Source organism: Rhinoderma darwinii, chromosome 1 (assembly GCF_050947455.1).
Source record: "Rhinoderma darwinii isolate aRhiDar2 chromosome 1, aRhiDar2.hap1, whole genome shotgun sequence".
NCBI classification, from domain to species: domain Eukaryota; kingdom Metazoa; phylum Chordata; class Amphibia; order Anura; family Rhinodermatidae; genus Rhinoderma; species Rhinoderma darwinii.
The window spans coordinates 271,283,156-271,309,722 of NC_134687.1; the positions used below are offsets into that span (position 1 = coordinate 271,283,156).

Sequence of the window (26,567 nt, forward strand, 5' to 3'; positions counted from 1 at the left end):
CATGTGGACGGCTGGGTGTGTTCATTGCTTACCTGGGCACTAAATGGCACCAGGATGCACTGGGAAGAAGGCAAGCCAGCAGAGACAGTGTGATTCTCTGGCCAATGTTCTGCTGGGAAACTGTTGGTCCTGTCATTCATGTAGATGTTACTTTGACATGTAATACTTACCTAAATATTTTTGCAGGCCAAGTACACTCCTTAATGGCAAAGGTATTTCTGAATGGCAGTGGCATCTTTCAGCAAGATAATGCGCCCTACCACGCTGATTTTTTTTTTTAGAAATTATTTGAAGAACATGACAAAGAGGTCAAGGTCTTGACTTGGCCTCAAAATTCCCCAGATCTCAATCCAATCAAGAATCTGTTGGATATGCTGGAAAACAAATCTGATTCATGGAGTCATCAACTCGCAACCTACAAGACTTAATGGATCTGCTGCTAATGTTCCAGATACCACAGGACACCTTCAATGGTCTTGTGGAGTCAATAGGTCAGATCTATTTTGGTGGCACGAGGGAAACTACACAATATTAGGCAGGTGGTATTAATGTTCAGTGTATTTATATTGTGGCAGTGAAGCGGCTGAAGTGGCACATTTGTGCCACTGAAGTGACATATTTTAGACAATTAGGGCATGTAAAGCACACAAAGAGGCATTTCTCTGAGATTCAGGTCCAAAACACGGAATTAGGCCTGGTTGCTGGAGTGGGGGGTTATGGGTGGGCTCCCACTCAAAACTGATCGTTCAAGCTTTGGGCTGCCCGATGAGCCTAATTAGGTGTCATGTGGGAGAATAAATAAACTGTGAGCCCTTCCCATATGGATCCGTGACTATGAAAGACAGGCATTACAGGACCTGTGGGAGTCCCAACCATGATAGTATGAACTGTTTTATTTTGAGATACTGTGTAGTAGGCCCAGGGTCTCATAGGGAGACATACTGTATGTGTTTAGTTAGAGGCTCTCAACTTTCCATTAATATGCTTGGATACAGCACTCTGTGAACAGCCAGCTTCTTCATGTCCCTTTTTTTGGCTTACCCTCCTTGTGGAGGGTGTCAATGACTGTCTTCTGGACAACTGTCAAGTCAGCAGTCTTCCCCATGATTGTGTAGCCTACTGAACCAGACTGTTGGACGATTTAAAGGCTTAGGAAACCTTTGCAGGTGTTTTGTGTTGATTAGCTGATTAGAGTGTGACACCATGAGTGCATTGAGAAGGACCTGTATGAATGTATATATATCACCTGGCCATGTGAACAATCCTTCTTATAACCCTTATAACCATAAAATTTGTAGGGATTGTCTACTACAAAAAAAAAAAAAGTGGCGGCAGAATATGTACTAAGATTAAAAAAAATAATATTACTCACCGGTTAAATCTCCCAATACTCCAGCGTGATGTTATAGACACCTGCTGATCTTCATTTACATACCAGCAAAGATGACGTGCCCACATGACCACTGTAGCCAATAGCTGATCACTGTTGGCATGTAAACAAAGACCAGCGAGGGAGCATATGAGCATCTGCCGACATTTTTTAAAATTCATAGACAGTAATTCTGAAGATTTTTAATTAAATGAATAATGTTTTCACAGGAAATAATGGAGGTATATGCTCTAAGTTTTCCAAATTAAAAGACGCACCTGACACTGAGGGATCCCTAAATACTGGAATAGTAACAATACAAAAGTATGGACAATATTTGCCACCAAGACTTATCCATATTACTCTGGCACATGAATTTGGACACAGCTTGGGCTCTCCTGTAAGTATAAAAAAAACTTATCTTGTCTGTGACGCTCGTAAATCTTGAGCTGCTCTTCATTGACTTCAATGAAGAACGGCTCAAATTACGTTGCAAAGAAGTGCCCTGCACTTCTTTGCCGAGGCAGTCAATTTACGCGTCGTCGTTTGACAGCTGTCAAACGACGACGCGTAAATTACAGGTCGTCTGCACAGTACGTCGGCAAACCCATTCAAATGAATGGGCAGATGTTTGCCGACGTATTGTAGCCCTATTTTCAGACGTAAAATGAGGCATAATACGCCTCGTTTACGTCTGAAAATAGGTCGTGTGAACCCAGCCTTAAAGATTATGTATTAGGCCTGTGTTCACACGGCATATGTTCAGGCTGAAAAATACTGGGCTGATTTCAAGAGAAAACAGCCTCAAATCGAGGAGCCTGCCAGCGTATTTTCAAAGCGTTTTTCAATTTTCCAAGCGAATTTAAAGCGTATTGTGAGGCGTAATTTTGGAGGGTGTTTTGCTTCAATGGGAAAAATAAGCTCATAAAACTTATTAACAAATGAAATGTCACTTCTTTTTTCCAAAGCATTTTTTAATGCTGTGGCTTTTATTTCAGCGGCTTAATTGTAGACCTCACATGAACTACACAGCGTATTTACAATTGAAATCAATGGGAAGCTGTTTGGAGGCATATTTTGGAGCGTAATATCAGTGTTTTACTTTCCGAAATACATTGGAAAATATGCTGTGTAAACATGACTTTAACCTAAACTTGCGCTACTATTATGTGGGACCATTATCTATCTGACAAATATGGCATATCCTGTGGATATGCCATAAAGGTCCCTTATGGGAAAACCCCTTTAAGCCCATAATGACAAGGCCTAAAAAGGCCTTAACCCCTTAACGACATGCCACGTGCAGTTACGTCATTGCCGTTTAGTACTTAACACAACAGCATGTAACTGTACGTGGCTGTGATGGCACGGCGCTCAGCTGACACCCTGCTGTAACAGCAGGCACCGGAGCTAGCTCCGATCCCTGCCATTAACCCCTTTGATGCCACTGTCAAAAGTGACCGCGGCATCTAGGTGTTTTTTGGACGATTGACACCCCCGCGTCTCGTCAGGTTATTGATGGCAGAGGCGTAGCTAGGTTTTCCAGCACCCGGGGCAAAGATTCAGTTTGGCGCCCCCCCCCCCAGCCTCTTTCCCGACATCTCCTTCCCCCTCACCATGTTTGTTTTCTCTACCAATCGACGTGTCATTTATTTTTATGTAACGCGAGCATAAAAACATTTGTACATTTTACAAGCAATATAGTTCTATACACAACACCAGAACCAAGCTCAGTACAAAAATACAGCCCCAGCACAAATACAGCTCAATTTAGTGCAACCCCTGCCATATAGGTTTGTACAGTGTAAAACTACAGCTCCCAGCATGGCCCGAACAATGGTAAGGATATCCTGGGAGATGCTGTTTCACAAAAAATAAATCCTATCATAATCATCTCGCTGCAGATCATACAGTGACTACAGTACTGATTAGAGGCAGAATAAACATTTACATTAAGTGACTCACTGGTGACGTCTCAGATTCTAGTTCTTTTTCTCCAGACCTCTATGATGACTTCTCCTGATCACAGCCCATTTCTGCAGTTTGCCGCTCACATGTTTTCAGCTTCTCACTTTTCCAACATTTCTGCACCTATAAATAAAGATAAAGTTCTCATTATACCACACACTACGCCCCTAAATATAATAGCGCCATACACTGCACCTCTAATTATAATAGCACCATACACCGTGTCCCACACACACCGTGACCCCTGTAGATTGTGTCTGCCATAGAGCCCCCTGTAGATAGTGTCTGCCATATAGCCCAGCCCTGTATATAGTGTCCCACAAATAACTCCCCCTATAGTGCTCTACAGATAGCCCACCCCTGTATATAGTCCCCTGTAGATATAGCCCAGCCCTGTATATAGTGCTCCACGTATAACCCAACCCTGTATATAGCCCCCTGTAGATATAGCCCACCCCTGTATAAAGTGCTCCACAGATAGCCCACCCCTGTATATAGCCCCCTTGTAGATATAGCCCAACCCTGTATGTAGCCCCCTGTAGATATAGCCCACACCTGTATATAGTGCTCCACATATAGTCCACCCCTGTATATAGTGCTCCACATATAGTCCAACCCTGTATATAGTGTTTCACAGATAGCCCACCCCTGTATATAGCCCCCCAGTACATATAGTCCACCCCTGTATATAGTGCTCCACTAGATAGTCCACCCCTGTATATAGTGCTCCACAGATAGCCCACCCCTGTATATACTATATACAGGGGTGGGCTATCTGTGGAGCACTATATACAGGGGTGGACTATATGTACAGGGGGGCTATATATAGGGGTGGGCTTTCTGTGGAGCACTATAGGGGGAGCTATTTGTGGGAAACTATATACAGGGGTGGGCTATATCTACAGGGGGACTATATACAGGGGTGGGCTATATCTACAGGGGGACTATATCTACAGGGGTGGGCTATATCTACAGGGGTGGGCTATATCTACAGGGGTGGGCTATATCTACAGGGGGACTATATCTACAGGGGTGGGCTATATCTACAGGGGGACTATATCTACATTGGTGGGCTATATCTACAGGGGTGGGCGATCTATGGAGCTCTATATACACGGGTGGGCTATATCTACAGGGGGGCTATATACTATATAACCCCCCCTGTAGCTATAGCCCACCCCTGTATATGGTGCTCCATAGATAGCCCACCCCAGTATATAGCCCCACCTTTAGATAGACACCCCCCGTAGATAAAGCCCCCCGTGGAGCTCTATATACAGGGGTGGGCTATATCTACAGGGGGGCTATATAATATATAGCCCCCCCTGTAGCTATAGCCCACCCCTGTATATGGTGCTCAATAGATAGCCCACCCCAGTATATAGCCCCCCATGTAGATAGACACCCCCCTGTAGATAAAGCCCCCTGCGTGTAGATAAAGCCCCCTGTAGATAAAGTCCCCCTTGTAGATAAAGCCCCCCCCCTCCCGTGTAGATAAAGTTCCCCTGTAGATAATGGCACACACTTTTATTACAATTTAAAAAAAAAACAACTATTCAAACTCACCTTAATCCTGCTCCCACGCCGTCCGGCAGCCATGGAGACCTGCTCTCTTCTGCGCAGGTCTCCTGGGGGTTGAACGCAGCGTCTATGAAAGGCGCTGATTGGCTGGGCAGGATGACTTTCCCCGTCACTCAGCGCCTTCATCGACGGAAGCTTCACTGGTACAAAAGGTACCAGTCGCTTCACTGATGCAAACGGAACGTGCCTGGTCATTCATTGCTTCTAATTGTACCTGTGTCCTATAGACACAGGTACAATTATAGTGCAGGAGGAGGTCGCGCTGACGCCCCCCTCTAAGTTGCGCCCGGGGCACATGCCCCACCTGCCCCCCCCCTAGCTACGCCCCTGATTGATGGTGACACTGACAGCTCTAATGCATCCCTGACAATAACCCTATAGATGCCGCGGTCAAAAGGTGGTATAGGTGGTTTGTTGCTATGGCAACCGGAGGCCTAACAATGGCCTCTTGGTCTGCCAAGTACAGAAGCCTATTAGGCCGTGGCAGAGGAAGGACCTAATAGGCTTGCTGTTAGTGTGACACTGACAGTTCTAATGCATTGCACTACGTTGCTAGTCCAATGTATTAGAGTAGAGATAGACAATTTTGAACGGAGCTTGCTGCTCACAGAGCATGCAGTTAGTGGGTTACAACTGGAGGGTGAAGACATGGGTGAGCAGGATCAGGTAAGTAGCTGGGTTAATGTAGTTAGGGGCAGTAGAAAGGGGTCAAAGACAAGGAAGGCCGATCCGGTTTCTGACATTCCAGGCAAAATTGCCAAGTTGGGTGATGATGCAAGGGTGTCAGTCTCAGAAATGGCAGCCCTAGTGGATACTGATCTCCCTAACAGCCGGGAGAACAGCCCAGCTAGTAGTCGGCGGGATAGTAATGCAGGTAAGCCAAGACAATTGATAGTCGTAGGGGATTCTATAATCAGGAAGACGGATAGAATTATTTGTCGCCAAGACCACCTCAACCGAATGGTTTGCTGTCTCCCTGGTGCCAGGGTTCGGCATGTGGTGGAACGGGTGGACAAATTGCTGGGAGGGGCTGGTGATGATCCAGCTGTCGTGGTCCATGTCGGTACCAACGACAGAATAAATGGTAGGTGGAGGAGCCTTAAGAATAATTTTAAAGAACTAGGCTACAAGCTGAAGGGAAGGACCTCCAAGGTTGTATTCTCAGGAATACTGCCTGTGCCATGCGCATCACAGGAAAGACAGCGGGAGCTTAGGGAGTTAAATGCATGGCTGAAGTCTTGGTGTAGAGGAGAAGGATTTGGGTTCCTAGAGCACTGGGCTGACTTTTCATTGGGGTACAAACTGTATTCTGCAGATGATTTGCACCTAAATGGAAGGGGGTCCGCTGTGCTGGGGGAGAGAATTCTAGCTGGGGTGGCGGAGTATTTAAACTAGGGCTGAGGAGGGAGGTCAATGTAGAAAAAAAAGGGGTAGCCAGGTTAGAGAGGGGTCAGACTATATTGGTGGGGGGAGAAACAGAATGTGGGGAGAGGACTAGACAACAAGATAAGGAGATCCTTTCGTTACAAAACATCAGTGTAAATAAAAAGGACCGATTAATGTCAAATCACATTTCTGATAATAAAAGTGAAAAACTGACAGGCAAGTTAAAGTGTATGTTCACAAATGCCAGAAGTCTAGCAAGCAAAATGGGGGAGCTGGAGGCCTTGATACTGGAAGAAAATATAGATATAGTTGGTGTTGCTGAAACATGGCTGGACTCTTCACATGACTGGGCTGTAAATCTACAGGGTTTTACACTTTTTCGTAAAGACAGGACAAATAGGAAAGGTGGTGGTGTATGTCTGTATGTGAGAAGTGATATGAAGGCGAGTGTGAAAGAGACAATAGTGGGTGAAGACTGTGAGGAGGTTGAAACCTTGTGGGTGGAACTAGAAAGGGAGGTAAACACTGAAAAAATTACTTTTGGTGTAATTTATAGACCCCCCAATATAACTGAGGAGATGGAAGGTCAGATATATAAACAGATGGAGCGGGCTGCACAGGCGGGTACTGTAGTGATAATGGGAGATTTTAATTTCCGGGATATTAATTGGTGTCATGGTTCGGCTTCAACTGCAAAGGGGAGACATTTCCTCAACCTGTTGCAGGAAAATTTTATGGGCCAGTTTGTGGAAGACCCGACTAGAGGTGAAGCTCTGTTGGATCTGGTCATTTCTAATAATGCAGATCTTGTTGGGAATGTCAATGTTCGTGAAAACCTCGGTAACAGTGATCACAATATAGTTACATTTTACCTATACTGTAAAAAACAAACGCAGGCTGGGAGGGCAAAAACATTTAATTTTAAGAAAGCCAATTTCCCCAGGATGAGGGCTGCAATTCAGGATATAGACTGGCAAGAACTAATGTCAAATAATGGAACAAATGATAAATGGGAGATTTTCAAATCTACTTTGAGTTATTATAGTGCAAAATTTATTCCTACAGGTAATAAGTATAAACGACTCAAATTAAACCCCACATGGCTTACACCTTCTGTGAAAGGGGCAATACATGGCAAAAAAAGGGCATTTAAAAAATACAAATCTGAGGGTACAGCTGTAGCCTTTCTCAAATATAAAGAGCTTAATAAAATCTGTAAAAATGTAATAAAATTAGCAAAAATACAAAATGAAAGGCAGGTGGCCAAGGATAGTAAAACAAATCCTAAAAAATTCTTCAAGCATATAAATGCAAAAAAGCCAAGGTCTGAACATGTAGGACCCCTAGATAATGGTAATGGGGAGTTGATCACAGGGGATCAAGAGAAGGCAGAGTTACTAAATGGGTTCTTTAGCTCTGTATATACAACAGAAGAAAGAGCAGCTGATGTAGCCGGTGCCAGTGCTGTTAATATATCAGTTGATATACTGAATTGGATGAATGTAGATATGGTCCAAGCTAAATTAAATAAAATAAATGTGCACAAGGCTCCGGGACCAGATGGGTTACACCCTAGAATTCTCAAAGAGCTTAGTTCAGTTATTTCTGTCCCCCTTTTCATAATATTCAGAGAATCTCTAGTGACTGGTATAGTGCCAAGGGACTGACGCAGGGCAAATGTGGTGCCTATTTTCAAAAAGGGCTCTAGGTCTTCCCCGGGTAATTATAGACCAGTAAGCTTAACATCCATCGTGGGGAAAATGTTTGAGGGGCTATTGAGGGACTATATACAGGATTATGTGACAATAAATAGCATTATAAGTGACAGCCAGCACGGTTTTACTAAGGACAGAAGTTGTCAAACTAACCTAATCTGTTTTTATGAAGAGGTGAGCAGAAGTCTAGACAGAGGGGCCGCTGTGGATTTAGTGTTTTTGGACTTTGCAAAGGCATTTGACACTGTCCCCCATAGACGCCTAATGGGTAAATTAAGGACTATAGGTTTAGAAAATATAGTTTGTAATTGGATTGAGAATTGGCTCAAGGACCGTATCCAGAGAGTTGTGGTCAATGATTCCTTCTCTGAATGGTCACCGGTTATAAGTGGTGTACCCCAGGGTTCAGTGCTGGGACCACTATTATTCAACTTATTTATTAATGATATAGAGGAAGGGATTAATAGCACTATTTCTATTTTTGCAGATGACACCAAGCTATGTAATATAGTTCAGACTATGGAAGATGTTCATGAATTACAGGCAGATTTAAACAAACTAAGTGTTTGGGCGTCCACTTGGCAAATGAAGTTTAATGTAGATAAATGTAAAGTTATGCATCTGGGTACCAACAACCTGCATGCATCATATGTCCTAGGGGGCGCTACACTGGCGGATTCACTTGTTGAGAAGGATCTGGGTGTACTTGTAAATCATAAACTCAATAACAGCATGCAGTGTCAATCAGCTGCTTCAAAGGCCAGCAGGATATTGTCGTGTATTAAAAGAGGCATGGACTCGCGGGACAGGGATGTAATAATGCCACTTTACAAAGCATTAGTGAGGCCTCATCTAGAATATGCAGTTCAGTTCTGGGCTCCAGTTCATAGAAAGGATGCCCTGGAGTTGGAAAAAATACAAAGAAGAGCAACGAAGCTAATAAGGGGCATGGAGAATTTAAGTTATGAGGAAAGATTGAAAGAATTAAACCTATTTAGCCTTGAAAAAAGACGACTAAGGGGGGACATGATTAACTTATATAAATATATTAATGGCACATACAAAAAATATGGTGATATCCTGTTCCTTGTAAAACCCGCTCAAAAAACAAGGGGGCACTCCCTCCGTCTGGAGAAAAAAAGGTTCAAGCTGCAGAGGCGACAAGGCTTCTTTACAGTAAGAACGGTGAATTTATGGAATAGCCTACCGCAGGAGCTGGTCACAGCAGGGACAGTAGATGGCTTTAAAAAAGGGTTAGATAATTTCCTAGAACAAAAAAATATTAGCTCCTATGTGTAGAAATTTTTCCTTCCCTTTTCCCTTCCCTTGGTTGAACTTGATGGACATGTGTCTTTTTTCAGCCGTACTAACTAACTAACTAACTATGTATTAGTGATACTGGCCTTACAGTTCCCTTAGTCGGTCAAAATAAAGTTTAATAAGTTAATAAAATCACCTTTCTTCCACAATAAGTCTTTTATTATAGTAAAAAAATTAAAACAATCAAAAAAGTATACATATTTAGTATTGCCGCATTCCTAACGACCCGAACTATGAAACTATGACATTATTTTTAACGCACTGTGAACCGTAATAAAAAAAAAAAAAAACAAGCAATGCCAGAATCGCTTAAAGATTACATATGCCCCCACATTATAAACTGGAAATACCAGTAAAACCCCAAACAGAACTACTACCAAGCTAAATCTGCGCTTCAAAAACCAAATGGCGCTCCCTCCCTTCTGAGATCTACACTGTGCCCAAACAGCAGTTTATGTCCACATACATGGCATTTCCTTATCGAGGAGAACTTGCTTAACAGCTTGAGGTATTTGTCTTCAGTGGCACAAGCTAGGCATTAGATATTGCGCACTAAAATGGCATATCAGTGGAAAATTGCAATTTTCACTTTGCACCATCTGCTGCACACTAATTTTTAATGGAGGAACACCAGTGGGCAAATGCCAGATTGGCCGGTGAACAATGGGCTGCCTGCTGGCTGCCCATACAATCTGTGTCGGACAGTGTCGGACAGTGCCACCCCTTCCTGCACTAATTGTACCTGCGTTACAATGATGCAAATTGGCAGGGCAGAATGACTTGCCCTGCCAATCAGCGCCTTTCAATGATGCTAGTGGCGCAATGACGTCATTGCATCTGTTACGTTGTTGAAAGGCGCTGATTGGCGGGGCAAGTCATTCTGCCCTGCCAATCAGCATCATAATAGCCAATCAACACAGTCATTCAGCCCCATCAGACCTGTTCATAAGAGGCCAGGCCTGCATTGACACAGGACGGCGTGGGAATGGGATCAAGGTGAGAATGTAAAGGTTTTTTTTTCACTTAAATGTTTGAGTGGCATTTTATACAGGGGGGCTATATGTAAGACACTATCTACAGGGGAGGCTATATGTGGGGCACAGTCTACAGGGGGCTATATGTGGGACACTAAGGGGGCTAAATGCGGGGCAAAATATACAGGGGGAGCTATTTTTGAGGCACAATCTACAGGGAAGGCTATATATGGGGCACTATCTACAGGATAGTCTATATGTGGGGCACTATCTACAGGGAAGGCTATATGTGGGACACTATCTACAGTGGGTGCAATATGTGGCACACTAAGGGGGGGCTATATATAGGGCACTATATACAGGGGGAGCTATATGTGGGGCACAATCTACAGGGGAGGCTATATGTGGGTCACTATCTACAGGGGGGCTATATGTGGGACACCATATACAGGGGGGCTATATGTGGGAAACCGTATACAGGGGGGCTGTATGTGGGGCACTATCTACAGGGGGGCTATATGTGGGACACTATATACAGGGGAGGCTATATGTGGGGCACAATCTATAGGGGAGGCTATATGTGGAACACTATCTACAGGGGGGGCTACATGTGAACACTATATACAGGGGGCGCTATATGTTGGGCACAATCTACAAATGAGGCTATATGTGGGTCACTATCTACAGGGGAACTATATGTGGGACACCATATACAGGGGGGCTATATGTGGGGAGCTATTTAAAGGGGGCTATATGTAGGGCACTATCTACAGGGGGCTCTATGAGGGCAATATTTACAGGGGGCTCTATGGTGGCACTATCTACGGGGAGCAATGTGTGTGTGTGTGTGTGTGTGTGTGTGTGCGTGCGTGTGTGTGTGTGTGTGTGTGTGTGTGTGTGACACAGTGTATAGTGCTATTATAATCAGGGGCACAGTGTATGGAGCTATTATAATCAGGGACACAGTGTATGGTGCTATTATAATCAGGGACATGGTGTATGGTGCTATTATAATTAGAGGTGCAGTGTATGAACTAATATATTTAGCCTGGCTGCACCGCGTATGCCAGTACAAGGCAATGGTGCATCCGCAAGAGTTGTGAGATGTCAATCAAAATCTGGGGGGCGCCATTTCAATTTTCGCCTCAGGCAGGAGAAAAGATAGAATCGGCCCTACGGACAGTGGTGAACACAAGTAACAACATTACAATAACTGCTGCCTCCTGGTGTTTAAAACGACATCTTTCTGAGATTTATTGCTGTGTACTCTGCAATAACGGGAATGAGCACTGCAGAAATGAAGTATCGTGCTTGTTGGCCGAGCCACAGCTAATCCGCTCTAAACTTGTTTTCTGGACTGATATGTCGCTCATTAGCGCACATCTCTGGCAGAGGAAAAGGAGAAACAGTACCTGCCCAGTCTGCATGTACAAATCAAACCTAACGCTGGTTGGCTGAGCATCAGCCAATCAGTGGTGGGCTTGCTCTTTCTACAGCCCCCTGAGCACAGCTTCAGTCTGACTGCCGAGGAGAAGTGGACTCCAGCCCCTGCCAGGTGAGTTGCTGATGGCTGTAGCGCCAGCAGGTTTATTTTTTTTTAATTAGCTTCAGATTCATGTAAGCTGCAAGCAGCCTTCTACAATATGGGGGGTAGGGGGGCATAAGTGAGTGTAAAGGACAGGGGTGATGCATACAGTATCTGCAAGCAACCTGCTTGAGGGAGGGGAGGGGGTCCAGATACTGTAGATAGGAGGAGCTATAATGTTAAAAGGGTGAGCATCAGGTTATGGATAATTTGAGCCACAGGTGGGAGGACCTTTGTAAAAGGGGCGTGGCTTTGTGGGCACATGGACGGGGCATAGTGGTGGAGAGGCATCTAAGGTATAGATGCCTATGTACTGCCAGCATCCTGCATGCCAGTGCCCAAGAATCTGCAGTATACAAAAGAAAGCAGGTCAATATAGCAATGTGAGTTAAGTGTTGGATTAATTTTTGTAGTGTGACTCGTTGATGTAGTGTTAACAGTGTATTTGACACAGTGTAGTGTCAATTGTATGAGTGAAATATGCAATTTGTGTGATTTTTGTGTCTTCTAATGTATAAGTGGCATTTGTATGCGTGTTGTTTTCAATGTGAGTGTGAGTGGTATGTGTGGTATAGGTCTAGTGTGTAAGTGATATGTGAGGTATGTGTTTAGCATTTGTGTGGTGTGTGCGGTATGTATCTAGTGTAAGTAGTGTGTGCGGTATGTGTCTAGTGTGTGGTACGTGTCTAGTGTGTGAGTGGTATGTGTCTAGTATGTGAGTGGTGTGATGCAGCATCTCAATTGTGAATAGTGCGTGTTCAACATGTGTCCGTGTTGTGGGTAACAACATGCGGAATATGTCTTAGATGTGAGTGGCGATAGTGGAGGATTTATCCTAGGTATGAGTGGTGTTCATGTGCATGTGTCCTATGTGTGAGTGGTGCATGTGCGGCATATGTACTCGGTGTGAGCGGGGGATGTGTTCTAGGTATAAGTGGTGTGCGTGCGCATGTGTCTTTAGGTGTACGTGTGCATGTGTACTAGGTGTGAGTGGTGTGCGGGCGCATGTGTCCTAGGTGTTAGTGGTTTGCGTGCGCATGTGTTCTAGGTGTGGGTGGTGTGCGTGCACATGTGTCCTAGGTGTGAGTGGCACAAATGCAGCATGTGTCCAGCTTGAGGGTTGCATCTGTGCGTCATGTGTCCAGCATGTGAGTGCGTGTGTATATGGCTGAATATAAAATTGAAATAATATTATTTAGTTACAGTATGGTGATATTTTAGCATTGTGTAATGGTATAATTTGCAATCTTTATACATCAGTATTAGGCCATGATCACGCAATCAGGATTTGATTAGGATTAAGTCCCTGATTCCACACCTAAATCCCTTTCATACCCACTAACATTCGGCATCCATTACAAGTGAATGGACTATTTTATACCCCATTTACATGCAGCGGAATTAAGTCTGCTTGAATTTTTTTCTGATCCGAAAAAATAAAATCCTCTAGAATAATGATCATGTTCATTATTCTCTTGGAAGAGCAGTGGATTAGTTGAAATTGGAGCTATTCCTTTTTTCATTTACACCTGTTTTAATAAATCTCCCCATGACTTGTATAGCTGAAAGGTGGTCCCATGTACTCCAGCCCAACACTGGCGGCTGCGTATGGCCTTCAGTGGGCTTGTGTGCTTAAAAATGCCAGAGCTAATTTTAAGTCCCAGTCGGGCCCTGGGTCAAAACGCTCACTAAACCCCTTAAAAAATGCCTTAAGGCGTGTAGTTTCCAAAATGGGGAGGGGGGGTCACTTGGGGTTTTTACTATTTGACCTCAGAGCCCTGCAATTGTTGGTCAATGCTGTGAAAATCACCAAAATTGGCCTCAAATGCGCATGGTGCTGTTTCACTCCTGATCCCTGTCATATGTCCAGGCAAATGATAAATGACTTGAGGGGAGTAGTTTCATAATTGGGGTCACTTCTCGGGGGTCTCCACTATACTCTGATGCATCAGGGGCTTTGCAATTGCGACATGGTGCTCGAACACCAATCCAGAAATATTTTCACTCCAAAAGCGTCCTGCTGTATGTCTAAACAGCAGTTTAGGGCCACATATGAGGTACTGCCATATTTGGGAGAAATTGACTAACAAATTGTGTGGAATTTTGTTTCTCTTATTACCCCTTGTACCCCTAGATGAGTGCCCTGAGGGGTGTAATTTCCAAAATGGAGTAAATTTTTAAGGAGTTTCCACTGTACTGGTTTCTCAGGGGCACTGCAAATGCGACATTGGCGTCCAAAAACCAATACAGCAAAATCTGCAAGCCAAATAGTGCTTTCCTGAGCCCTGCCGTGTGTCCAAACAGCAGTTTATGGCCACACATGGGGTATTATCATACTCGGTAATGGTAATGTTAATGCTATGTTTCCATAAATGAGAGAAATTGGTTTACAAATGTTAGGATGCTTTTTCTCTTTTTATGCCTTGTGAAAATGGAAAAATAAAAGCCCTTTTAGTGGGAAAAATTGAGATTTTAATTTTCATGGCCTAATTCCAATAATTTCTGCAAAAGACCTGTGGGTTCTAAATGCAAACTACACCCCTAGATAGATTTATACACCAGATAGATTTCTTAAGGGGTGGAGTTTACCAAGTGCAGTCACTTTTGGGGGTTTCTACTGTTTTGGTCCCTAAGGGGCTTTGCAAATGCAACATGGCACCCAAAAACAATTCAGCAAAATTTGAGCTCCACAAGTCAAATGGCTCTCCTTCCCTTCTGAGCCCTGCCGTCTGTCCAAATAGTAGTTTATGACCACATATGGGGTATTTCCTTACTTTACGAATGTTGGAGTGCTTTTGCACCTTTAACCCCTTCAGGACACAGCCTGTTTTGGCCTTGTGGACACAGCCGATTTTTTCAAATCTGACATGTTACTTTATGTTGTAATAACTTTGGAATGCTTTTACCTATCCAAACGATTCTGAGATTGTTTTCTTGTGACATATTGTACTTTATGTTAGTGGAAAAATTTAGTCGATAAATTCAGTATTTATTTGTGGAAAAACACCAAGATTTTGAGAAAATTTGCACAAATTAGTATTTTTCTAAATGTAAATGTATCTGCTTGTAAAATTGATAGTAATACCACACAAAATAGTTACTGTCACAGTGCGGGGTGTGGACCGACTGGGCCGTACCGTGTAGCGGGATAGCAGCTGGCCAAACAAGTACAGTACAAAGTCTATAGTCCAGAAAGGGTACCTGAGGCAATGCAGACAGTAGCGGTGATTCAGGCTGAAGATAAGGCTCCGGCAGTAGACGGACACCCGGCGGGGTGTGACATAGATGCAGTGGAAGACACAACTTGACTTAGACTATAGACGGCACAGAGGCATGGTAGCACAGTAGCACAGGATACAGGGTACAAGCAGCAGGAACGGGTAACACTGGGAACTGGAAAACACTAGGAGACTATTTGCAAGACAAACTTTAGGTACACAACAACGCTCAGGCACTGATAAAGAGGGCAGAGCCCTTTTTATAGTCCAGCAGCACTCTGGACTTGATTGCAGATTTCCTGCAATTGTGTGCGCACTGGCCCTTTAAGGCCGTGCACGCGCGGGCCCTGGGGAGACAGTCTCAGATCCAGGAAGTGAGTGCCGGCATCTCACAAGAGGAAGATGCTGCAGGGAACTCACGTGTCCATGGCTGCGGCCGTTGGAGGGTAAGTCAGAATGACGGGCCGCGGCCATAGACGTTACAGTATCCCCCCTCTTATGCCCCCTCTTCTTTGGACCAGAGTGGGAGAGAAACTTCTTCAAGAGGACAGGGGCATCGATGTTCTCCTCTTGCTCCCAAGACCTCTCTTCTGGACAGAATCCCCTCCAATCCACCAAATAAAACGTCCTTCCTCCCACTTTCTTGGTGGCCAGGATCTCCCTTACTTCGAAAGTCCCTGACGAGCCGCCAGGAGCCACTGCGGAACTGGGAGTCCTGGAGTAACAGATCAGGACCATGAGCTTCAGCAGGGAGACATGGAAGGAGTTAGGGATCTTGAGGGTAGGAGGCAGTCGAAGCTTGTAAGACACAGGGTTAATCTGTAGCAGGATCTCGAAGGGTCCGGGGAACTTGGGAGCAAACTTGCAGGACAGCACCCTCAGCCAGATATTCCTGGAAGACAGCCAGACCTTCGTACCTGGAAGAAACTGAGGAGTCTCTCGTCTTCTAGTGTCTGCCTTTCTCTTCATACGGTCCACCGCCAGCAGAATAGAAGATCGGGTCTGTTGCCATATCTGCAGAAAGTCCCTGAATTAGAGTCAGCTGCAGGCACCTGAAACATAGTAGAGACAGGAAGTGGTATTCGAGGATGTTGGCCGTAGATGATATACAGACTGGAGGTGGTGGACTCACTAGTATGGTTATTAAAGGAGAACTCAGCCCACGGGACTAGCTGCACCCAGTCATCATGCCACCTGGACACAAAGTGCCGCAGATAGTTCTCCATAATCTGGTTAACCCTCCCGACTTGACCATTGGACTGGGGATGATAGGCCGAGCAGAAGTCCAACTTTACACCGAGGAGACCGCAGAGTACTCTCCAGAACTTCGAGGTGAACTGGACCCCTTGATCCGAGACAATATGCAGGGGCAAGCCGTGCGGATGGAAGATGTGTTGCACGAAGAGGTCGGCTAGTCGAGCAGCAGAAGGCAGGCCAGTCAGGGGAACAAAATGAGCCATTTTAGAAAATTGATCCACCACCACCGAGATCACACTAAATCCTGCAGAGAGAGGCAGATCTGTGTCCATAGCAACATGCTGCCAGGGGGCATCGGGCACATGTAGTGATTGGAGCAGACCGGCTGGTCTGGAGTGGGCAACTTTGTTTGCTGTGCATACCCTACAGGAGGAGACAAAGTCCATGATGTCTTTGGGCAGCGTGGGCCACCAGAACTGATGGGCAATTAGGTCTCGGGTCTTACAGGCACCCGCGTGACCTGCCAGCTTGGAACTGTGACCCCAGCGAAGGATTCTTCCTCTGTCTTCCAGACGTACAAAGTCCTTCCCGGAGGAATGTCTCTAACTTGCAGAGGGTTAACAGAGAAGATGCAGGAAGGATTAATAATATTCTGTGGGTACTCCACAGTGTCCTCTGTTTCAAAACGACATAGACAAGGCATCGACCCTCACATTCTTGTCGGCGGGACGATAGTGGCGTTCAAACCAGAACCGAGCAAAGAACATCGACCACCGGGCTTGACGAGGATTTAGCCGTTGAGCCGTCTGTAGAAAGGTCAGGTTCTTGTGGTCCGTGAAGACCAGGATAGGATGAGCTGCGCCTTCCAGTAGGTGTCTCCACTCCCGCAGGGCCAGCTTGATGGCCAGTAACTCCTGATCACCAATCGAATAGTTGCGCTCTGCAGGAGAAAACAGCTTAGAATAGTAGCCACACACCACAGTCTTGCCTTTTGAACCTCTCTGGAACAAAAGTGCACCGGCACCAACAGAGGAAGCGTCCACCTCTAATGAAAACTGTAGGGATACATCAGGGTGATGAAGAATAGAGGCTGACGTGAATGCCTTTTTTAAGGTTTTAAATGCGGCTTCTTTTTCTGGAGTCCACACCTTGGCATTCATACCCTTTTTAGTGAGGGTAGAGATGGAGGCTGTCAATGAAGAGAAGTTGGGAATGAACAGCCGGTAGAAGTTGGCGAATCCCAGGAAGCGTTGTATGGCCCTTAAGCCTTGGGGGCGTGGCCATTCCAGGACAGCCTTTACCTTCTCAGAGTCCATTTTGAGACCCTGATCGGAGATGATATAGCCCAGGAAGGGTAGAGACTTCTTTTCAAACAGGCACTTCTCCAGCTTGGCATAAAGATGATTCTCCCTTAATCGAAGCAACACCTGGCGGACATGACTCTGATGAGTTCTGTGGAAAAAATCAAAATGTCATCGAGATACACCACAACACAGACAAAGAGAAGATCACGAAAAATGTCATTGACAAATTCTTGAAACACCGCGGGGGCGTTACACAGGCCGAAGGGCATCACCAGCTATTCGTAGCTTCCATCACACGTATTAAATGCAGTCTTCCACTCATCACTGTAACGAATCCGGATTAAATTGTAGGCCCCACGCAGGTCTAGTTTAGAAAAAACTTTTTCCCCCCGTATGCGATCAAACAGTTCCGAAATCAAAGGCAATGGGTACCTGTTCTTCACCGTGATCTGGTTGAGGCCCCGGTAGTCAATGCAGAGGCGGAGGGAACCATCCTTCTTTTTGACAAAGAAAAACCGGCTGGGGATGAGTATTTACGTATGAAGCCCATCTCCAGATTCTCCTTAATGTAGGCTGACATAGACTGGGTCTCAGGCAAGGAGAGAGGGTATACTCTACCACGAGGAGGGGTCCAATCAGGAATCAAGTCGATAGAGCAATCATATGATCGATGTAGTGGCAATGTCTCTGCTTACTTCTTGTTGAAGACATCTGAGAACAAAGAGTAACAAGGAGGCAACCCTGCCAGTGACTGATGAGGAGGAGACTGGGGCGAATGGATATGTACCAGACAGCGGTCGAGACACTTGGGACTCCACTGGAGAACCTCTCCAGAGTTCTAATCCAGGACTGGGGTGTGTAGACGGAGCCAAGGCAAACCCAGCAGCACGGGGTTGACGGCCTTGGGCAGGACAAACAGAGAGATGAGTTCAGAGTGAAACACTCCCACTTGGAGTCTTAACGGCTTGGTCGCAGACAAAACTGGGTCAGGCAAAGGCAGTCCATCTACCGAGGCAACGATCAACGTCCTTTCCAGCAGAACAGTGGGCAACGGAAGAAGATCCACCAGGTCTTGGCTGATGAAATTGGCTGCAGAACTAGAGTCCAGGTAGGCAGAGACCGGATGGGGCCTCTCGCCAGCGTCGATGGTCACAGGAATGAACAGTTTGGAGGAGAGTTCCCTATTAAATGCAGTATCGCCCAGGGTTGTCTCTCCAACCAATCCTAGGTGTTGGGGTTTTTTGGCTTCTGGGGACACAGACAAACGACATGGCCAGCGAGGCCGCAATATAAACAGAGTCCAGAGGTGCGCCTGCGCTGTTTCTCTTGAACGGACAGTTTAAGCCGTAGCATCCTGCATCGGAACCTCGGGTGGAGCAGTAGAAGAAGGTAAGAGTTGGGCGCCAGTCTAGGAAACCATCTCTCCTGTCGAACTTCTTGAGATCTCTCTCTGAGCCTTATGTCCACTTGAGTAGCAAGTAGAATCAGGACGTCCAAGACAGGTGGCGGATCTCGAGCAGCAAGTTCGTCCTTGATCTCGGGCGATAGACCATGCTAGGAGGATGCTACCAAGGCCTCATTGTTCCAGGACAGTTCTCCTGCCAGGGTCCGGAACTGGATGGTGTATTCGCCAACAGAGGCGTCCTCCTGGCGAAGGTTAAAGATAGCAGTGGCTGCCGACGAGACTCGTCCAGGCTCCTTGAATACAGTACGGAATAATCGCACGAACCCCTGGAAGTCTTGGGTCTCGGGTCCCTGTCGTTCCAAGATTGGGTTCGCCCACGCCAGGGCCTTGCTGGCAAGCAGAGACATAATGAAGGCAATCCTGGCTCCGTCCGAAGGAAATGCTCGGGCGTGCAGAGTGAAGTGGATATGGCATTGGTTCAGAAAACCCCTGCACGTACTTGCGTCTCCATGGAACCGAGGTGGCAATGGCAGCGAGTACCGAGGCCAAACCGGAGCTGCCAGGAGGTGTAGCAGGAGGGTCGATCGGAGGAGCTTGAATAGGAGCAGAGAAGGAAATAGCTAGCGCCCCTAGCTGCTGTGCCATGGAGTCCACTGCCACAAGAAGTTGATCCTGTTGTGCACGCAGATCCTACAGGTCCACCTGCATGTCTTGGGAGGGTGACATGCCCTTGAATTGACCAGCGGGGTCCATGGACTGAGCGTACGGTCACGGCACGGGGTGTGGACCCACTGGGTCATACCGCATAGTGGGATAGCAGCTGGCCAAACAGGTACAGTACAAAGTCTATAGTCCAGAAAGGGTACCTGAGGCAATGCAGACAGTAGCTGTGATTCAGGCTGAAGATAAGGCTCCGGCAGTAGATGCAGCGGAAGACACAACTTGACTTAGACTCTAGACAGCACAGAGTCACGGTAGCATGGTAGCACAGGATGCAGGGTACAAGCAGCAGGAACGGGTAACACTGGGAACTGGAAAACACTAGGAGACCATTTGCAAGACAAACTTTAGGTACACAACAACGCTCAGGCACTAATCAAGAGGGCAAAGCCCTTTTTATAGTCCATCAGCACTCTGAACTTGATTGCAGATTTTCTGCAATTGTGCGTGCACTGACCCTTTAAGGCCGTGCACGCGCGGGCACGTGCGCCCTGCGGGAGGCAGTCTCAGATCCAGGAAGTGAGTGCCGGCGTCTCACAAGAGGAATATGCTGCAGGAAACTCACGTGTCCATGGCCGCGGAGGGTGAGTCAGAACGACGGGTCGCGGCCATAGACGTTACAGTTACTAGTTAATATTTTCCATATGTCTACTTTATGTTGGCATCGTTTTTTGAACATCCTTTTATTTTTCTAGGACATTACAAGGCTTAGAACTTTAGCAGCAATTTCTCACATTCTCAAGAAAATTTACAAAACCAATTTTTTTATGGACTAGTTCTGAAGTGGCTTTGAGGGCCTTATATACTGTGAAGGAAATAAGTATTTGATCCCTTGCTGATTTTGTAAGTTTGCCCACTGTCAAAGTCATGAACAGTCTAGAATTTTTAGGCTAGGTTAATTTTACCAGTGAGAGATAGATTATATATATTAAAAAAAAAAAAATCACATTGTCAAAATTATATATATTTATTTGCATTGTGCATAGAGAAATAAGTATTTGATCCCCTACCAACCATTAAGAGTTCAGCCTCCTCCAGACCAGTTACACGCTCCAAATCAACTTGGTGCCTGCATTAAAGACAGCTGTCTTAAATGGTCACCTGTATAAAAGACTCCTGTCCACAGACTCAATTAATCAGTCTGACTCTAAACTCTACAACATGGGCAAGACCAAAGAGCTTTCTAAGGATGTCAGGGACAAGATCATAGACCTGCACAAGGCTGGAATGGGCTACAAAACCATAAGTAAGACGCTCGGTGAGAAGGAGACAACTGTTGGTGCAATAGTAAGAAAATGGAAGACATACAAAATGACTGTCAATCGACATCGATCTGGGGCTCCATGCAAAATCTCACCTCGTGGGGTATCCTTGATCCTGAGGAAGGTGAGACCTCAGCCGAAAACTACATGGGGGCACTTGTTAATGATCTCAAGGCAGCTGGGACCACAGTCACCAAGAAAACCATTGGTAACACATTACACCGTAATGGATTAAAATCCTGCAGTGCCCGCAAGGTCCCCCCTGCTCAAGAAGGCACATGTACAGGCCCGTCTGAAGTTTGCAAATGAACATCTGGATGATTCTGAGAGTGATTGGGAGAAGGTGCTGTGGTCAGATGAGACTAAAATTGAGCTCTTTGGCATTAACTCAACTCGCCGTGTTTGGAGGAAAAAAAATGCTGCCTATGACCCAAAGAACACCGTCCCCACTGTCAAGCATGGAGGTGGAAACATTATGTTTTGGGGGTGTTTCTCTGCTAAGAGCACAGGACTACTTCACCGCATCAATGGGAGAATGGATGGAGCCATGTACTGTCAAATCCTGAGTGACAACCTCCTTCCCTCCACCAGGACATTAAAAACGGCTCGTGGCTGGGTCTTCCAGCACGACAATGACCCGAAACATACAGCCAAGGCAACAAAGGAGTGGCTCAAAAAGAAGCACATTAAGGTCATGGAGTGGCCTAGCCAGTCTCCAGACCTTAATCCCATCGAAAACTTATGGAGGGAGCTGAAGATCCAAGTTGCCAAGCGACAGCCTCGAAATCTTAATGATTTACAGATGATCTGCAAAGAGGAGTGGGCCAAAATTCCATCTAACATGTGTGCAAACCTCATCATCAACTACAAAAAACGTCTGACTGCTGTGCTTGCCAACAAGGGTTTTGCCACCAAGTATTAAGTCTTGTTTGCCAAAGGGATCAAATACTTATTTCTCTGTGCACAATGCAAATAAATATATATAATTTATATTTGACAATGTGATTTTCTTTTTTTTTTTTAATATAATCTATCTCTCACTGGTAAAATTAACCTATCCTAAAAATTCTAGACTGTTCATGTCTTTGACAGTGGGCAAACTTACAAAATCAGCAAGGGATCAAATACTTATTTCCTTCACTGTATTAGAAAGTCCCCATAAATCACCCCATTTTAAAAACTGCACCCTCAAAGTATTCAAACCAGCATTCATAAAGTTTCTTAACCCTTTAGGTGTTTAACAGGAATTAAAGCAAAGTAGAGGTAAAATTTACAAATTACATTTTGCCAAAATTCATTTGTAATAAAAAAATTTTGTACCACAGAGGCCAATTTTACCCGAGAAATGCGACTCAATATTTATGGCCCAGATTTTGCAGTTTTTAGAAATATCCCATATGTTGCCCTAGTGTTTTAAGAGGTCTTGTGGTGCCAAAATAGTGGAAACCCCCATAAGGTGACCCCGTTTTGGAAACTATTCCCCTCGTGGAATTTATCCACCTTTTATTTTGCTAAATTTATTGAAATTAGTCTGTGAAAATAAAAATCTACTTTTTTGTTTTTTTAGCTAAAAAAAAAACAAAGAAATTTTAAATTTTTACTAGGAATAACGCAGAAAAAGCACCCCAACATTTGTAAAATAATTTCTCCTAATTATAGCAATACTCCATATGTGGTAAAAAACGAATAAACTGCTATTTGGACCCACGGCAGGGCTCAGAAGGGAAGGAGTGTCATTTGGATTTTGGAGCGCATATTTAGCTGGAATGGATTTCGTTGCCATGGAGGGACCAAATCAGTGGAAACCCCCCAAAACGTGACCCCATTTTGGCAAACTACACCCCTCAAGGAATTTTTCTAGGGGAATAGTTAGCATTTTGACCCCACAGGTTTTTTGCAGATTTTAGTGGAATTAGGCAGTTGAAATTAATATCAACATTTTTTTCACTAAAATGTGGAATTTTTCATTTTCTCAAGAGACAAAGGAGGAAAAAGCCACACAACATTTGTAAAGCAATTTGTCCCGAGTACGGCAATACCCCACATGTGGTCAAATGTTCTTGGTTAGAAATTAATTAACCCTTTCAGGACTGATCCATTTTTTGCTTTTCCGTTTTTCACTCAACTTTTTTTTTTTTTTCTTTATCAAAGTTTTATTTTGAAAATATACACAACAAAACAGCATATACATGGTTTCATACATTTGCAAAATTCACATACAGTGCATTATAACCACTTCAATATCACAGAAAGTATGCAAAGACACAGAGCAGCAGTAGGAGGTAGCCTCCTAATCAGTAAGTAATAACTATATAAAAATACAATGAAAATAACAGTACCATAAGTGCAGCAAAGATAGTGCATTATTTAGGGGAGCCAGTCCCCACAGGTGGATAACAATTATCGCATAGAAGTGCACATTATACGACAGACTAACACAGACACAAGACAACAAAGGGAAACACATATGGACATAGCACGCAAAAGGTAGGCTTTATATAGGTATTCAAAAGAGGCCATCCAGCCAGAGAGGCAAATCATCACCACGCCGGAATCCAGACCACACTGCCCAGGTGCGGACAAAGAGCTCAGCTTTACCCTGATCAGCAGACATCAACTCCTCCATCCTCATAATTCCATTCACCTCCGTCACCCATTCCTTCAGGGAAGGCACAGTGCCTTCCAATGAAGAGGAATCACTGTTCTTGCTGCGGTCAAAAAATGCCGAAAGACACTCTTTTTGAGGTGTGAGAGTGATCCCGGAACCATGGAAAGTAAACCTATAGAGGCCGAAGTCTGAACCTCAGTATGAAAAAGTTTATTACCGAGATCAAAAATCTTTCCCCAAAAGGGACGAAGTTTGGGACAATCCCACCAAATGTGCAGCATGGTTCCAGGAGCTTCCCCACACCTCCAGCATTCCTCAGGAACATCAGGGAATATCCTATGCAGTAAAGAAGGGCAGCGATACCATCTAGTGAGAATCTTATAATTTTTTTTCCTGGGCAAAGCACGAAGTCGGCAGTTTATGCGTCAGGAAGAAAGATGTGCCCCACTCCTCAGCAGAGTGTCGAGTCCCCAATTCCTCATCCCATGCGGTGGTGAATGTCAGCTGGGAGTAATCGTATTTAGGGAGGAGGATCCCGTGTAAAAAAGACAGCACATTAGAGGGGGCAGTAGTCAACAACAAGTAGTGTTCCAGAGGAGTCTTAACCTGCAGCAAAGCAAAACGGTCGCCCATTGAAAAAAGATAGGAGCGCAACTGAAAATAGGACCACCAAACCGGACGTCCCCCCGGGCAGGCCCCGGAGACCACAGCCTGTGACAAGATTGTACCCTCAGGTGTAAGAGTATTAGCCAAGAAACTACCGTCCTGTCTCTCCCAGCAGAGGAAATTGCTCACATGGCCAAAACGCTCGAATTCCCCGGTCAAAGATGGCAAGGAAACCATGGGAGTTGTAATGTACATAAGGAGATCATCGGCATACAATGCTAGTTTGTGGTGTTTTGCGCCAACACAGACGCCATTAACATTAGGGTTGTTCCGCAGTGCCACGGCCAGGTGTTCCATGACCAAAACATATAGTAAAGGTGAGAGTGGGCACCCTTGTCTCGTGCCATTAGAGATATGCAAAGAGTCAGACAACAATCCATTAACTCGAACCCTGGCCGTAGGCCCATTATATAATGCCATAATCTTATCCACCATAATGGCGCCAAGGCCAACCTGTGTCAGGACACTGCGGAGAAACACCCAATGTACCCTGTCAAATGCTTTTTCCGCATCGACCGAAAGTAAACACATCGGTATCTTATGGGATTGGCAGTATGATGTTAAAAGGAGGGTCTTGTTAGTGTTGTCCCGTGCTTCTCTGCCACTCACAAACCCCACCTGGTCATCTGTGACCAAATCTGGTAAGAGAGGCGAGAGTCGAGAGGCCAGTAACTTCGCAAAAATCTTAACATCTACATTTATCAATGATATTGGTCGGAAGTTTGCGCACGCCGTCGCATCTTTGCCCGGTTTTGGTAAAAGGGTAATATGAGCCTCAAGGGACTGGGGTGCAAAGGGACACTGAGTTAAAAACTTTCGTCAAGAACGGAGCCAATTGATCCTTAAATGTTTTATAGAATTTATTATTAAACCCATCGGGTCCTGGACTTTTCCCCAATAGCACGCTCCACCTCCGTTTCCAAAAAATCCTCCTCGAGTCCCAAAGCCTCCCCGCCCCCCAAGGACGGCAGCGCAGTGTCATGTACATACCGGTCTATTTTATCACGTAGCGCATCCGCCTGCATATCCTGAAAATGGCCTTTAAGATTGTATAATGCCGAGTAATACTGTCTGAAGCAGTCGGTGATCCCCACCGGATCATGAACCTCACCGCCCGAGGGAGAAGTAATTTTAGGGATATACGACGCCTGGGTGCGAGGATGTAGTATCCGTGCTAGAGACTTGCCACATTTATCTGCAAATTCGTACGAGTGTTTTCTCATCCGGTCTCTGAATCGAGCGTGTGACTGGTCTATCAGAGAGCGCAAGGATTCTCTCGCTGCAGTAAGTTCCGCAAATATCTGTGAGGAAAGAACTCGTTTATGGCGGGATTCAAGGTCCCGTATCTGAGCAAGGAGCCGCGTAATGGCTACCCCTTTTTCCCGCTTCAACCGAGCCCCATGTTGGATCAGAACTCCCCTGACTACAAACTTTAGCGCCTCCCATTGTAATGGTAATGGCGTAGTGTCACGCGTGTGTACCTCCAAAAAACTGTTAAGTGAGTCCTTAAGGGCTGACACACACACTGAGTCACCCAATAAATTATCGTTAAGTTTCCAAGATTGAAAATTGGGCACTGAACTTGGAAACGTAAGTGTCAGAAATACAGGGGCATGATCCGACCAAACCATAGGGCCCACCTCAGAAATAGGATGCCAGGTAAGCAAATGGTGGCTAATAAGAAAGGCATCCAGTCTACTATACATATTGTGTAGCGGGGAAAAGTAGGTGTATTCTCTCACCTGAGGATGTAGAATCCTCCACACGTCAATCAATTGCATGGAATGCATCACAGTTTTCAAGGCTCCCAAGTGAGACTTCGGTACCGCAGACCTGCCCGAGGAGGTGTCAAGCCTAGAATCGAACGTCAGGTTAAAATCACCGCCCACAATCAAAACTCCCTCCGTGAACTCTTCCAATTTCTGCAAATACCCACAACATACTCACGCCTGATCCTGATTGGGGAGGTACATATTAGCCAAGGTGAACAGCTTATTCCGAATGGACAGTTTAAGAAACACATACCGACCACCCGGGTCAACCAGGACGTCTACCAGTTTATGAGAGAGTGACTTGTGTATACAAATGCTAGCACCCTTGGACTTGGATTCCGGGTTGGTACTGTGGAACCATACTGGATAGTAGCGATTTGTAAACTGTGGAGTGTGGCCAACCTGAAAATGAGTCTTCTGTAAAAACAGGATATTTACCCGTTCTTTGTGCATGTTATACAATATCTGCGACCGTTTTTCCGGGACATTAAGCCCTCTAGCATTAAAGGTACAGACT

At 45.3% G+C, this 26,567-nt stretch overlaps 1 protein-coding gene across 1 annotated transcript in view; it reads left to right on the top strand.

Annotated features, from left to right (window-relative positions):
* Nucleotides 1-26,567, top strand: part of LOC142741093 (disintegrin and metalloproteinase domain-containing protein 10-like) — a 115,732-nt gene that overhangs the window by 47,262 nt on the left and 41,903 nt on the right. Inside the window, exon 9 of the mRNA XM_075850492.1 lies at nt 1,600-1,769. Within this exon, the coding sequence (XP_075706607.1) occupies nt 1,600-1,769 (170 nt within the window). The remainder of the gene's footprint in view (nt 1-1,599; nt 1,770-26,567) is intronic.